Source organism: Macaca nemestrina, chromosome 4 (genome assembly GCF_043159975.1).
Source record: "Macaca nemestrina isolate mMacNem1 chromosome 4, mMacNem.hap1, whole genome shotgun sequence".
Taxonomy (NCBI): domain Eukaryota; kingdom Metazoa; phylum Chordata; class Mammalia; order Primates; family Cercopithecidae; genus Macaca; species Macaca nemestrina.
The window spans coordinates 36935065-36951378 of NC_092128.1; the positions used below are offsets into that span (position 1 = coordinate 36935065).

General features: G+C 35.8%; 1 protein-coding gene across 1 annotated transcript in view; it reads left to right on the forward strand.

The window, feature by feature from the left end:
* Positions 1–16314, forward strand: part of LOC105475252 (aminoadipate-semialdehyde synthase) — a 69317-nt gene that overhangs the window by 7542 nt on the left and 45461 nt on the right. The window contains exons 2-4 of the mRNA XM_011730338.2: positions 3298–3522; positions 7573–7749; positions 10728–10812. Of these exons, the coding sequence (XP_011728640.1) occupies positions 3313–3522; positions 7573–7749; positions 10728–10812 (472 nt within the window). The 5' untranslated portion in view covers positions 3298–3312. The remainder of the gene's footprint in view (positions 1–3297; positions 3523–7572; positions 7750–10727; positions 10813–16314) is intronic.

Below are 16314 nucleotides of genomic sequence, written 5' to 3' on the forward strand. Positions count from 1 at the left end.
TCTATATGGTGTGAATCTGTAGCCTTTGGGAAAGAAGAGAAAATTCCAGGTGTTAAACATTAAACTAGGAATCCTGCTTCTGCTTAAAAGCAACAGATCCTATATGACTCCAGTTCAGTTTCTTCATCTACAAAATGGGGATATGCATCTACTTAATAAGATTTTTGCAAGGAGGAAATAAGATGATGTCCATAAAGTGCTCAGCATACAGCTTGGCATGTAAGGCTTAATCAATGTAACTACTGTTACATTTATTGAAATTATGAAAGTTACAGAAATTATGATTTAAGCCTTCCATGCAAAAAGTGAAAGTGAAAGTAGCATCCCAAATAAACTGAAGCTCAGTCCCAGGCACTTCTGTCTTTTTCCCTAGTCTTCCAAGGTAGTTGGCCTTTGCAAGTATATATGTGTATGTTACTTGTCTGTCTGTGTTTGTGTCTGTGTCTGTATCTGTGTCTGTGTCTCCTGCTTTCCTGCCCTATCCCAGACAAAGGAGGTGGTGGGAGAAGGAGCAGGGATTGTTACTGAGTGATGGATGAGTGAGGTTAAAATTCAAGCTTGGGCCGGGCGCGGTGGCTCAAGCCTGTAATCCCAGCACTTTGGGAGGCCGAGATGGGCGGATCACGAGGTCAGGAAATCGAGACCATGCTGGCTAACACGGTGAAACCCCGTCTCTACTAAAAAATACAAAAAATTAGCCGGGCGAGGTGGCGGGCGCCTGTGGTCCCAGCTACTCGGGAGGCTGAGGCGGGAGAATGGCGTGAACCCAGGAGGCGGAGCTTGCAGTGAGCTGAGATCCGGCCACTGCACTCCAGCCTGGGCGACAGAGTGAGACTCGGTCTCAAAAAAAAAAAAAAAAAAAAAAAAAAAAAAAAAAAAAAAATTCAAGCTTGGGCTAGAGGGGAGGGATTAAATTATCTGCACATGTTCCTCCTGTTGGAGTCAAGAATTTCAATTCATAATAAAAGTTACAGGGTTATGTAGTCATCTGTGAATTCATGAAACACAGCCCCTGCTGGGAAGATGGGACCATTTCTGGACAGATGTGTGTGTTCAAAGGAATCACTATCTTTGGAATTGGTCTTGTTAGGAACTAAGGGATTCAGGTTCTACGGGACATTGCAGTTTTTCTTTTGGCTGCAAGAAGACTGAATGTTATGGGTTTGGGATTGAGTTTAATGCAGTCTATTTTAAAAACAAAAGCACATGAATAAACAAAAAATTAGATGCAGTATATAACAATGGTTTACTGAAATGTTGATAATCTATTTTGCATGCATATTTTGCCCGGAGTAAATGCCTGAATTCCTAATCATCAGCAGTTTCTCTTGCTATGTGCAGCTTGCTTTCTTCTTGGCCATCTTCCTAAAGCCTTCTTAGCCGGACATTTCGCTGTTTGGTCTGTTCTCTGATTCTGTTGTAAAGTGTCCTATAAATTTACTGTCTAGGTAGCAAGTAGTTGTTTGCCCCCAGGAAATGTACTTGTGTGCTTAATTGTTTGGTCAAGTCTTCCCCATCCATCAGGTTGGTGCTCTTCCAAGATTGCAGTCTGATGTAAAAGAAATATGTTTCACGCAGACTTTTCTATATATGTTAGCAGTGATGGGTAGGAAATTCTAGAAGGTATAAAAATCATTCAATCCTTATATTTTGCTGCCAACTTTACATGGAAAACTAAGTTTTAGCATTCAAATGATCCAGCAAATCATCATCTGAAATGACATTTGGCTACAAAATGTAGGTAACTATTTGAAGATGGATAGAATACTGTTAAACCTGGATATTTATGCTTTAAATATTTATATAAGATTTATTCTGCATAGGAATAAATGAACCTGCATAGAAAAATTAAGGAGCATCTGGGTGAAAATAAAATGTTTGCTAGTGTCACTTTAATTTCTTTAATTTGGTTTAAAGTATTATTTCCAATGTATTCTATGCTTTCTCCAGCTGAGGGATAAAAGAATTGCTTTTAGTAGATTATATTTTTCAATCATTCTCTCTTTCATGTGCAGTCCTGGTTCTGAGACTAGGGGGACAAGACACTTTTTGTACCCAGAGAATGCTGCTTTGAGTAGAGTTTATTCATGAGAATGCACCTTGCCTGCCACTTTGAGAGAAGCCCATTACATTCATCATAGTAAGCCTTTTGTAACTATTTCTTGATGAATTACACAATCTTCTCACTTGAATAGCAGTCGGAAAACTGGTTGAGGCAGGTCGGGGTTTAATACAACAGTAGGAGGCCATGGTATGGAGAGGAAACTCAGGAAGAGGAACTGGCATGTTTAGAGCAACAAAGGGAAACAGAGAAGGTGAGGCTGGACTCTGTGGTGGAAGCAGAGTGATATAACACTGCTTCTTAAGCTTCTAACACCTATGGTGAAAGAATAGGTTTGTTGAATCTGTTGAGGACCAATACTTTTGTAAAATTCAGTAACAATAAATTACTAGAAAAAATCATCTTGTGGCCTGACATGGTGGATTACCCCTGTAATCCCAGTAATTTGTCATAAAATTTAAAAAGAAATTAGCCAGGTGGGTGATGTGCACCTGTAGTCCTAGCTACTCAGGAGGCCGAGGCTGGAGGATCACTTGGGCCCAGGCTGCAGTGAGCAATTATCTCACCACTGCATTTTTAGCATTGACAGAGTGAGGCTTCATCTCTAAAAATAAATAAGTAAATAAATAAAAATGATCATGTGGTATTAAGGCTTCTAAATGCTTACTTTCTATTTATGTACACATCTCTCTGTGAACCAGTTTAAAAAAAAAAAAACAGTTCACTGACACTGGGCTGCGGGGCACACTGAGAAACACTTGTTTTGAGAATGGTCAGAGCTGAACTGGAAAGAGATTGGCACTAAATTGTGAAGAGCCTTGTATACCATTATAAGGATTTCAAACTTTATGCCATCAAAATTTGGACCAACCTGAAAGTTTTGCTCTTTATTATCTTCCTGGATTTGCACTGTAAATTAATTTATCTAAAACTTTTGTGTGAATAGATGTTTGCTTAAATGTGTATTTAAAAAGCTATTTTAGCTTAGCAGTTAGTGTCACATATGTTGCTCTATACTTTTTAACATTTTGTAGTTAAATAATCTTGCTTTGGAAAACTCAGCTTTATTTGGGTAAAGGAACACTTGACATCCCAGTTTTCCCTTCCTCCTTCTCTACCTTGTGTCTGTTTTCAAAAGAGCGGGTTGTATTTTACTGCAGATTTCTCAGGAGACCAGAACTGATCTGCCAGCCCTGCTGCCTTTTGTTGCTCTGCTCTTTACATTGCCTTTACAGTCACCAGGTGTCGAGATGCTGCGAGTCCATAGGACTGGACTGGGCAGGCTGGAGGTCAGCCTCTCCAAGGGTCTTCACCACAAAGCTGTGTTGGCCGTCCGGAGGGAGGATGTGAATGCCTGGGAGAGAAGGGCCCCCCTAGCTCCCAAGCACATCAAAGGCATCACCAATCTGGGATACAAGGTCTTGATACAGCCTTCGAATCGACGGGCCATTCATGATAAGGTAAGCATTTCCAATGTTTAAAATATGTGAGAATAAAGTGAACCTGCATATGACAATTAAGGAGCATCTGAGTGAAAATAAAATGTTTGCTAGTGTCATTTTGATTTCTTTACTTTGGTTAAAAGCATTATTTTCACCCTATTCTATGCTTACTCCAGCTGAGGAATAAAAGAACTTACTTTTAGGAGATGATATTTTTCAATCATTCTCTCCTTCATGTACAGCCCTAGTTCTGGGACTAGGGGGACAAGATTCCATTCTTGCACCTAGAGAATGCTGCTTTGAGAATGCACCTTGCCTGCCACTCTGAGGGAGGCCCATCATGTTCATCATTCCACTTGCTCTTCAAAATAATGTTATGGTATAAGTTTGACTCTCATTCCCATTTTAGCAATATACATATATACATATACTTTTCCTTTCCTGAACCATTTTAAAGTAAATCACAGACATCATAACTCATTACTACTAAATACTTCAATATGCATCTCCTCAGAATAAACCGTTTTTTCTACATAACTACAATATTATTTTCATACCTAAGAAATTAATAATTCATAATATCATCTTATATAGTTCAAATGTTCGGATAGTTCAAATAGGTCTATGTTCAAATTCCCCATTGGCTCAAATGCCTTTTATTTTAATTGAGGCTTAATGAAGCTTTATTGCATTTTATCGTTGTGTGTCTTTAGTTCTTTCAATCTAGAACAATACATCCCTTTCTGATTTTGTTTCAATGATATTGATATTGACATGGACTCTTTTTAAAAGAGCCCAAGACTTACAGAGTGTCCTCTACTGGGCACGAATAATCTGGTTGTTTTCTCGTGATTAGATTATATTCTAGTTATATTCTATATATTGAACATAAGTGATATATGTTCTTCCCATGGCATCACATCAAAGGCATAAAACATCAGGTCGTCCCATGGTTAGCAACGTGTGGTCACTTGGTTGAGGTAGTTACAGTGAGAGCTCTTCATTGTTAAAGTCTGTTTCATCCTTTGTAATTACTGAGTCATCTGTGGTATGGTATTTTAAGTTCTGTGATGTTCCTATTCCTCAATAACTTTACAACTAATTATGTTAGCCTCCATTGATAATCTTTGCCTGAATCAGTTTTTACATGGAGACTTGTGAAGTGATGCTTTCTAATTTTTTATCACTCCCCTAAGTTTGTTTGCTGACATTCTTCTTTAGAAAAGAGATTTTCTTTTCTTTCTCTTCCACTTCTCCATTTTTTGAGTTGTGAACTGTTTTATTACAGTGCATTGAACTGTTTACCAAACTGAATTCTGTAATTCAGTGTTTAAACATACTTCTTTAAAAAAAACTTTCTTACCATTGCATTTAAAGCCTTGTTGTGAGGAGTTTATATATACCTCTTCATGTTGACAAGATGAATCTTAGGATGTTGCTTAAAAGATGAGTTGTGTACTGTTTTATTAAAGTGAACTGAATTGTTTATCAAAGTGTGAACTCTAATTTACTGTTGCATTATGCTTCTTTAATTTTTGCTTTTTTGAGTATATTTTGGAAGCATGGATCTTTTTCATTCAATCCATTTACCATTATTCTTTTTAATATCTGAATTATCCCAAAATTGGTTAGCGTGAGTCCTTCCAAGGGGGATTCTCTGTCCTTTGGACATGAATCCATTTATCTTTGAGCTTTCTTGTTTCTTAGAATAACAAATTGTCCTAGTCTCACTTTGTACCTTTCCTGCCCCACATCAGGAAATTAATAATTTCACCAAGAAGACTAAATTTCTTTTAGTATATAGAAACCGAGATCTGGTATCTGGTGTTAAGCATGTTTATTGTTACTGAGATACTGCTGCTCTTAGGCTTTATTTGTGTACAGAGTTTAGAAATAAACACAAACAGATGCCTACACACACACACACACATATATATATTATTTAATCATTAGTTAATACTGATACTAAAAGACTTCCAGAGGAAAAATTAATGTCCAGGAAAATTAAAATTTAACATTGCACAACTTTTTACCTTTAAAATTTTATATTTGCATTTGTTTTCTCCAACAGTAAAAATCTTAATTCTTTAACATTAATGCATATTGTTTGCTTTATCCTATAATATGTATTAAATAGTGTCAGAATCACAATACTATTATTACAACTAACAGTAAGCCCACTAAATGAAGTTTACCATTTCTTTGATTTTTTTTTTGCCTTTAGAATATATTTGACAATGAATATTCAGAGTGTTGTATTAAAAAACTTTTTTGAATTATTTTTTCGGTGTGCTTTCATCATCAATCTAATATCCATCTAGATTTATATATTATTGCTTCTATTCAGTTTTAATGTTTGCTTTCCCTTTTTTTATTTAATTTTGTTTTTCAAAGTAGAACATTTACAAATTCCAGAAATGAAGTCATATTTTCATTTTACTCCCATACATCCAATTCTCACCCACCCCAAAGGTTACTTTTGTTTCTGATCTATCATTCTTTTTTCTTTTTTTGCAAAAATGAACACCTGTGTGTGTATTTATTTCCCTTTTGTTCTTATACAGAAGGCTGTCTACTATATTAACTCTTTTTACCTTGCTTTCTTTCTTTAGTAACAACGTATCTTGAACATTGCTCTATGTAAGTTCTTAGAGATATTTCATTTCGTTTCATTTCATTTCATGGCTGTGTGAAAAGTACTCCATTGTACAGATTTACTATGGTTTATTTACCAATCTACTACAAATGAGAAAATGAACTGTTTTTGAAGAAACTAGGGAGAAATTGCATGTTCATTCTTTAACTATCACTGTTATTCATCTCTACTTTCCTTCGAAGTAGATTCCTAACTAAACTTATCTTTTGTTCAACTGCTATCATAGATGCTCTTTTAATTCTGCTTGGGTAATATCTCTTTATTTAAAAATCAGATATGTCTGTCTGTTGCTTCCATGTACTAGCTATGTAATCTCAATTAAGTTTGTAAGTCTCAGGTTTCCCATTGATTGAATGAGGATTATAATTGTACTTACCTCATGAGAGTTCTATGAAATTTAAATGAGATAATTCATGCAAAGAGCTTAGCAAAGTACATAGTAATTTATTAATACATATCAATGATTGTTGCTTATTACCCAATAAAGCTCATATTAGCCATAATGACATTCAACCTGCATTTCCAAATCGATTTACTCGTATGCTGTAAATGTCTCTTTACTTCTCTCCCTTTGTATTTTTATACATTCCTTCAGTGCCTCTTACTGACATCACCATCTGGTGTTTCCCATCTTCATTTCTCTAAATTTCAGGTAACCTTTCAGATTAATTTAAATTTTCATATTTCTTTAGTATCCTACCTTTCAGATTAATTTTCATATTTTTTGATCATCCTACCTAGGAATTATCTCAATATCAGTTAAAGTAGCATATCACTTAGGTGCTGCTGATCATAATATTTTGAATTTTTCATTTACTCCAATCCAGAGTACCTTTTACTATATTTTGTGAGCTCCTTTATAGAACAAATTTTGACAATCTTTCCTTGTATCTTAGCATCTCATCTCTAGCACAGACTAATGTACAGTAAGGACAGTAATAAATACTAACTGAGCCAACACTGAAAAATAAATGTTATAATTATGTCTTATCTTTTAAAAATACAACTAATAAATCACAATTTGGCATTTAATATTTCAGTGTACTGTTGGTACAAAATATACATTTCACAAATATGCTTAAGTCACATGTGCTAGTGGGATATGACCAAATTATAAACTCTTCTTAAACATATGTGTGTGTGTATATATATATATATATATATATATATATATATATATATATATGCTGAGTTTTCTAATTGTTTAATGCTCTAAGAGTTGACCATGATAGATTTATCTTTAGCCAATAAGTACAAACATTACAAGTAGTTGTTCTATTATTTGTTCTAATTCATACAGATTTTATTCCTTCAAAAGATTTGTTGTGCCTTTGTTTGCTACACATTTTATTCAAGAAAACATGGATATTACAAATCAGGATAATAACCTTTAATCATAATTACAATTTCAGGACTATGTCAAAGCTGGTGGCATTCTTCAGGAGGATATTTCCGAAGCTTGTCTAATTTTGGGAGTTAAAAGACCTCCAGAGGAAAAATTAATGTCCAGGAAGACTTACGCATTTTTCTCCCACACAATAAAAGCTCAGGAGGCCAATATGGGCTTGTTGGATGAGATTCTAAAACAGGTAATTAGTGATTAATATTCTTGAATATACTGCCAAGAAGTATGGCATATAAGTTAGTTTTCCTTTCTTCTTTAGTTTAAGAGGAACATTGCATTCCTTTTATATTCTGAAATGGAAAGAATGTTAAAAGCTTTTTCCCTAAACAATTTAGCAGTTTATAAGGTCAATTGGCCAGATACTACCAAATAGAATTTTAGAGCTGAAAATAACCTCAGGGATCATATAATCTACTACCTTATTTTTCAGATGGGACCCAGAGAGGTAAAGTGACTTGACTGGATTGCACACTATGTATTATGCTGGAACTGAACTAGAGGCAATTTTTTTTTTTTTTTTTTTTTTTTTTTTTTTTGAGATGGAGTCTTGCTCTGTCATCCAGGCTAGAGTGCAGTGGTGTGATCTCGGCTCACTGCAACCTCCGTCTCCCAGGTTCAGGCGATTCTCCTGCCTCAGTTTCCTGAGGAGCTGGGACTACAGGTGCCAGCCCACATGCCCAGCTAATTTTTTGTATTTTTAGGAGAGATCGGGTTTCACCGTGTTAGCCAGGATGGTCTCAATCTCCTGACCTCGTGATCCGCCCACCTCAGCCTCCCAAAGTGCTGAGATTACAGGTGTGAGCCACCGTGCCTGGCTGAGACAATTTTTACATTTATTCATATTCATAAGGGAAAATGTATTTTGAGATATAAATACTATGATAAAAACTAGCAGCTGTTTAAAACACAGGATATTCATTTAACAAATATTTACTCAGTGCTGATGCTATGTCTGACACTGTTCCAATGCAAGAGCAAAAGAGTAAAGTATCATTATCTTCACAGAACTTACATTCTAGTGGGAGGAGACAGATAATCAATGACTAAGACATCTAATATGCCACTTGGGAATATGTGTGATGAAGATAAATATAATATTGAAGGAGAAAAGGAGTCCTGGGCACTGGGAGGTGATGATGCTATTTTAAGTAGGATCGTCAGGGAGGATCCCACTGTGAAAGTGGCATTGAGCAACAATCTGAAGGAGGTGAAGGACCAAGCCATGTACATCTGAGATGAGCCTTTTAAGCAGACAGAATAGTAATGCAAAGGTCCGAAGGTCTGTTTGAATGTGGGGTTAGAGTAGACCATGTTCAAAAATGCTTATTCTGTCTCTTGTGTCAATAATGGTTGGAGGTGGGAGGAGGAGAGCAACATTACTAAGAAGGCTGCTAATCTAGGCTGGTCTAGACTGCAAGTCACAAGTGATGGTGGCCTGCACCTGGAAGAAATGGTGGAAGTGGAAGTTGTGAAATGTGGACAAATCTTGGATGTGTTTTACAGGTGGACCCTACAGGATTCACTGATGACATAAAGGTAGAATATGGAAAAAGGAGAGGAGTCAGGAACGACTCCAGGTTTTGGTCTGAGCTACTCGAAGCAATTGCCATGGAATGACGTGATGTTACTACAAGAGAAAAAGCCTTGGGTGGGCAAATCAAGAGTTGAGTTTAGGGTCTGCTGAGTTTAATATTCTATTAGACATTTAAAGGGATAATCTAAGAGGGCTGTTGGATATGAGTCTGAAGTTCAGGACGGCAGCTTCTTCTGACATACATTTTGTAGTTGTCAGAGACTAGGTGGTGTCTAGAGTCACGAGACTGGATGAGCCTAGGAAGGGAGTATAGAAAAAGAAGTCTAAGGTTCACATCTTCAAGATGTTACAGCTAGAATCTGAGATTAGGGCAGATGATTGGAGAGTTCATAAACAGTAAAAGCAATGGAAAATACCTATTATATAGAAGTATAAAATACTTTCCAATTAACTCCAAATACAGTAGACCAGGGTGACAGTTAATTTGTAGTGTTTCTAAAGAATAAGTTCAAAAGTAATTAATGGAAATAATACTATAGGAAGAATGTTCCACTTTAAGCAAATAAAGTCTTTATAAAGTACTTTAGGAACTTTTTTTGTTATTTTAACTTTTGTTCATTATAAGAAAATTAACAAAAACTGACCTAACAGGACTGCTTTTGGGCAGCATTTTGTAACCAATTACTTGGAGTTGGAAGAATGATAAACATTCTTAAATTCACGAACATGATAAAAATTATATGATCTTTGAGGAAATAAAATTACTGTTTAAAATAGTGTATAATTACAATAAACTAATATATTTTAAGCATGAATTACTAATACTTTCCTGAGAGAGGAAAGGTTTTCAAGGAAAGAGGAAGAATATGTTTTTAGTGAAGGCAAGGAAGAGAAATGGCATAAAGGTGGACTATGAGAAAAGGAGAGGACTCAGGAATGACTCCAGGTTTTGGCCTGAGTTACTCAGAGGAATCACGTACTACTTTTAAGAGGAAGGTCACCTGTAAAAGGAAGGAGAGGGAAAAAGAAAAAAAGAGGAAAAGGAGGAGGAGGAGGAGGAGAGAGAAAAATATCTGTGCTTGGACTTGAGAGAGAGTGTTATTATTTTCCAGGTAGAAGAGACCTAAGTGTACTTAGAATGGTTGAGGAACAATGTAAAGAGGGATGATGCAAGAAAGAGGTAATAGTTCAAGAAGAGTGGTCTTGGAGGACATGAGAGAAGCTGGGATCTAGGTTACAGAGATTTGTCTCAAAAGGGATCTGTTTTCTTCGACCAGAAGGAAGGATGTAAGGATGAGTGGGGCTATAGATATGTTTGTAGATGGTGCTGGGTGGGTGGGGCCAAAATGGTAAAGGAAATTCTACCTTTATTATTTCATTGCCTACCATCAAGGGAGGTATAGCACCTGCTATGAACATTTTTTTCATTTCTAATTACAAGCCTACCATTGGTTTGCTACCTGGCATTTTCTAAATATTTCACGGTATACCTGATGGTAACTTCTGTTAGCAAGGTAAGATGTATTTCAGAGGAAAAAATGTGAAATATTTACTTGCTCATATATGTCTTTACTTGTTAAAATTAAGCCTAATGGGTCCAGTTGAAAAATTTTTAATCCCCCTTTCAGGAAATTCGCCTTATTGATTATGAGAAAATGGTGGATCATAGAGGAGTACGGGTAGTGGCATTTGGACAGTGGGCCGGTGTGGCAGGTAAGTATGCCAGGGCTTACATCACCCAGTTTCTAAATTGGCTTGGGGAATAACTGTGAGTTTTTTCTGTGGCAAGGGGATAGGAGTGTTTATTTCCATGGAAAAAATTAAAATGAGGGTATGCTGAAGGATGATGAATACAAGTGGAATAAAGTATAAAGATACATGGTTAAAAATATTTTACTGCAAAAATTCAAAAGAAAAAGAAGGGAGAAGGATAACAACTACAAATAGGCTCTGGTTTTTAGGCAGTTCCTTTCAAAATGCTAGAAGGAGATACCAGTTTGGTAATGAGACATAGGGAAGGAGAAGATAGGGAAAAACAGAAAGGGAAAAGAGGTCCAGGGACAGGAATTTTGTCAAGTTAATTCTTCGAACTTTGTTTGGTTAAGAAACACCACAATATGTTATAGCTCTGTTTCAGATCAGACTTCTTGCAGGTCTAATAAGGAAGATCATGACTTTGGCATTATTTGTTTGACCTTGTTATATAAAAGTAGAAGATTCCTTATTATGGCTTATGTCATTCTGCTTATTATTAATATTATACTCAAATCCACCTGCTTCTTAAATAATAAAGAAATCTAAGCCAAAATTTGAAATTCAAAAAATTTTTTCACTTAAACCCATTCAGGCAGGGGACAGTAGCTCATGCCTGTAATCCCAGCACTTTGGGAGGATGAGGCGGGCGGATCATTTGAGATCAGGAGTTTGAGACCAGCCTGGCCAACATGGTGAAACCCCGTCTCTACTAAAAATACGAAAATTAGCCGTTGGTGGTGCATGTCTATAATCTCACCTACTCGGGAGGTTGAGGCAAGAGAATTGCTTGAATCCAGGAGGCAGAGTTTGCAGTGAGCCAAGATCACGCCACTGCACTCCAGTTTGGACGACAGAGCAAAACTCTGTCTTTAAAAACAAACCAACAACAACAACAAACAATTCATTGCTTTGTTCTCTCACCTCATACCTTTCCTCACCCAACACACAAATCAACTCTATTAAACTAAAAGAAAATTAAATTTCTTAGTATAAAAGCAGTAGTAGAGAGACCTCTGATGACTATGATTCCTAGGGCCTTTCAGGACTCATCCAGGTGAGGGTTTTATTTACCTAGACAGAATTAATACATCAGAATTAGGTGATTTATTTAGAAGTCACCATATTCAGAAGTAGGACCACATCTGTGAACTGGATGTAGTTCATGTTGTTAAAGAAGCGTTCAGGCTAGTAAACACGAATACAATGCTAGTGTTAATTGCTATAAGAAAGATGTTTGAGGCTGGTTGCGGTGATTCACACCTGTAATCCCAGCATTTCAGGAGGCCGAGGAGGGTGGATCACCTGAGGTCCAGAGTTCAAGACCAGCCTGGCCAACAAGGTGAAACCCCGTCTCTACCAAAAATACAAAAATTAGCCAGATGTGGTGGTGGGTGCCTGTAATCCCAGCTACTCAGGAGCCTGAGGCAGGAGAATCGCTTGAACCTGGAAGGCTGAGGTTGCAGTAAGCTGAGATCACACCATTGTACTCCAGCCTGGGAGACAGAGTAAGACTCCATCTCAAAAAAAAAAAGAAAAGAAAGGTATTTGAACTTGGCTGTTGCAAAAACATTCTTTTAAAAAGTACCTTTGAAGATGAGATCTGAAGAATGATTAAAAACTATTCAAGGAAGTAAGGGAGGACAGTACAAGTGTGCAAAGCTTAAAGTGAAGAGGGGAAAAATAATAGTTTTGAGGAATAGAAATAAGTTCAGTATGATTATATGTATATGGAGAGAACTATATATGGTATATAAGTATTTAGAAGGTGGAATTCACAGGATGTGGTGACTGATTGGATGTAGGTGTGAGGGCAGTGAGGGAGACACTTTAATGATGACATACAGGTCACCAACTTGGACAGTGATTCAGTTCTTTCAGTACCCACAGGAATGGAGGAAGAATTTGGGGGAAGACAGTAAATGAGTTCTGTATAGGACAATATATTAGTAGATTACAAACTAAATTGCTATAATGGAGACTCCACAAAACAGAGCTTACATAAGCTGGAAGTCCAGGAGTGAGAAATCAAGGGATGGTGGAATGAGAAGAAAGTGTTGCTATTGTCAACACTTGACTTTCATTTCTAAGGTGACCCTTCAGGTTGCTATTTTTCATTCAGTAGAAAGGGGAGAAAGGAAGTAGAGGCAATTAGCTTCCTTTCTAAGGATGCGACCCAGAATCTGAACATATTATTTCTGCTTATACCCATTGGTCAAAATTGACTGAGAAATGTAATCTATAGCTGGGCAACTATGTCTGCTGTGAAAACCATGTGCTCTCCATCTATGAAGGATTAACTGAGTTCAGACTTACTATCCTGTCACTAACCAACTAGAAAAATTGGATGAGATATAGAAAACAATGTTATTAGACATTGGACAACAGGCAGTACAGACTTGTGATCCTTGATAGATGGAAAATAGATGAGGTGAGTTCTGTGTTTACCCTGGCTTTCTGTCTGGAGAAATTTTCAGATGGTATGAATATAAAAAAGTGACACAAAGCCTGGTGAACTCACTGAACTGAGGAGATAGGAGTTGTAGAGCCTGAGTTGGCTGGAATTGACAACACATGGTACCAAAGAGTAGGGAGCTATGCAGAAATAGTATTCCAGAAATATGCTTAGGGGTCTTGCTGAGTGGAGGATGAAAATTCGTGAGACTAGCTTAGGAACAATTTGTGGAAAAGAACAATTGCCAGGGAACTGTATGGAAAACTGTTCTCAGAGTTTGTCCCATCAGCCAGAGTGGAGAGACTTCACTGAATATATAAGGCTTTCAGGGAAGCCCTGAAGTGTGTAGCTAAACCAGCTCTTAATAAAGCCTACTCTAAATTCATTCCTATAAAAGCTTAAAAATGAGACTAATGTCTATTTTGAGAGAGATGCAATTAGCAGACAAGTAGATTAAAACAGCTATAATAAATATTCAGTATATTCACATTTTAAATGAAAACATAAACAAAATGAGGAGAGAAATAGAGGAAATCAGTCCATCTATCAATCAATCAATAGTCACTACAAAGGAAAATCTATACATAAGCAGAGGATTCAAGAGCATATATAGATTTTCTTCTGTAGTGTCTATTGATTGATAGATACATGGTAGATAGATTGATTTCCTCTACTCCTCATTTTGTTTGTGTGTTCATTTAATCCTTGAGCACATTGACCAGCATCTCTGTCATTTCTTGTTTCTGAGTTTGTTTCTATTGTTGGTTATCTCCAGGTTAATGTTCCATTGCAAAATTCATAATTTTTTACTGAATGCCAGACATTGTTCATTTTACATTGTTGATTGTCAGATTTTGTTGTTTTCCTTTCAGGAGCATTGGGCTTTGTTCTAATAGGCAAATGTTTGTGGATTACATTGATTCTCTTAAGGCTTGTTTTCCTTTCACCTTCCTCTCTTCCTTCTGGGACTCCAAATACACACATATTAGACCATTTGATCACCACCTGTCACTTAAATTCTGCTTTTTCCCTCAGTCTTTTTCTCTTTTTATGCTTCATTTTATTTAATTTCTACTGCAATGAGGAAGGAAGAAAGGAAAGAAATAATGACTAGAACATTCCCATATCTTGATAAAAATTATAAATACACAGATAAGTGAAGTTCAATAAACCCCAAGTCAAAAACAGAAATAAAAAATTACAAAGAAAATGACAGTAGAACCATCATAATTGTCTTGCTAAAAAACAATGATAAAAACATTAAAAATAATGGGAAAAAGGAACCATATACATAGAAAAACTAAGATAAACATCAAACTTCTAATCAGTAACAGTTTAAGCTAGCAGAAAATGGAGCAACATCTTTAAAGTGCTAAAAGAAAAGAAACCAAATTATAATTTTATGCATAGTACAATATCTTTCCAAAGACAAGATCTTTTCAATATCTTTCTGGACATCTTTCTAGAAAATGAAGATTAAACACAGATTTTCTGATCAAATGAAAGCTGATAAAATTCACTGGCATAGAAGTATTTAAAAAATTTCTCAAGCAGAAGGAAAATGAAGTCAGTTGAAAACATGGATTGAATTAAAGGAATAAAGAACGCTACAAATGATAGAATATAAACAAACATAAAAAACATCATATCTTATTTAAAAACTTTTCTTTAGGTATGGACACAGTTGCTCATGCCTGTAATCTCAGCACTTTGGGAGTCCAGGGCAGGCTGATTGCTTGAACTCAGGAGTTTGAGACCAGCCTGGGCAACATGGTGAAGTCCCATCTCTACAAAAAAATGCAAGAGTAGCTGGGCTTGGTGGTGCGTGCCTGTCGTCCCAGCTGCTTGGAGGCTGAGGTGGGAGGATTTCTTAAGTCTGGGAGGTTGAGGCTGCAGTGAACTGTGTTCATGCTATTTAGGTCAATAAATAGATGATGGGAGCCTTAGGGTTAACGGTGACTGTTTTTGTTTGTTCCTTTGCTTTTGGTATGGGAGGCATAGATGCATACCTAGAAAAATCACTAAAAATAAAACAAGGCTCTAAAGCTAATAAGCCAATAATGGAAGTAAAATTTCATACTCAGAAATCACAGTTCAAGCAAAAATACAAGAAAAATGGCATTAAAAAAAGGACAAATGAAACAAGAACACAAACAGCAACGTGGTAGCTTTAAATTTAGCTATATCAATAGTTACATTAATGACCTAAAAACTCCTAGATAGCCTATACAATGAGTCACAAAATAATTTTTGATACATTTAAAAGTTTGAAATCATACAGTATATATTCTGACTGTAATAGAATTGACCTAGAAGTTTTTATAGAAAGATATTTGGAAAATTTCCAAATATTTGGGAGATATTCAATGTAATTTTGAATACCTGATTGATTAAGAAGAAATCACAGGAAAATTAGAAGACATTTTTAATAGAATAAAAATTTAAAGTATAGCTTATCAAAATGTGTGCGGTATAAAGTAGTAATTAGAAAGAAATTTACAGCATTTAATTCTTTTATTACAGAAGACAGTTTTTAAATTAATAATTTGTGCTTCCACTCTAAGAAGCTAGAAAATCAGAGAAATTAAATCAAAAGCAAGTAGAAAAAAAAATAATAAACATACAGGGAAAATAAATGAAACTAAAATAGGAAAAGAATAGAGAAAATCAATGAAACCAAAACCTTGTTCTCTGAAAAATATCAATAAAATTGATTAACATTTAGGTAGACTGATTAGGTAAACAGAGAAGACTATTTACTAAGAAGGAATACAAGGGGGTCATCACTATATCTTACAAATATTAAAATGATAAAGGAACATTATGAATAGGTCAATGAATTTGGCAACCCTGATGAACTAGATAAATTTTCAAAAAGTACAAATTACCAAAATCAGCTCAAGAAGAAATTGAAAACTTAAATATCAAGGTACAAAATAAATTCCACTAATAGGCATTTATTAAAAGAAATATAATATTTTATACAAAGAATTTTTTTATAGCAACTC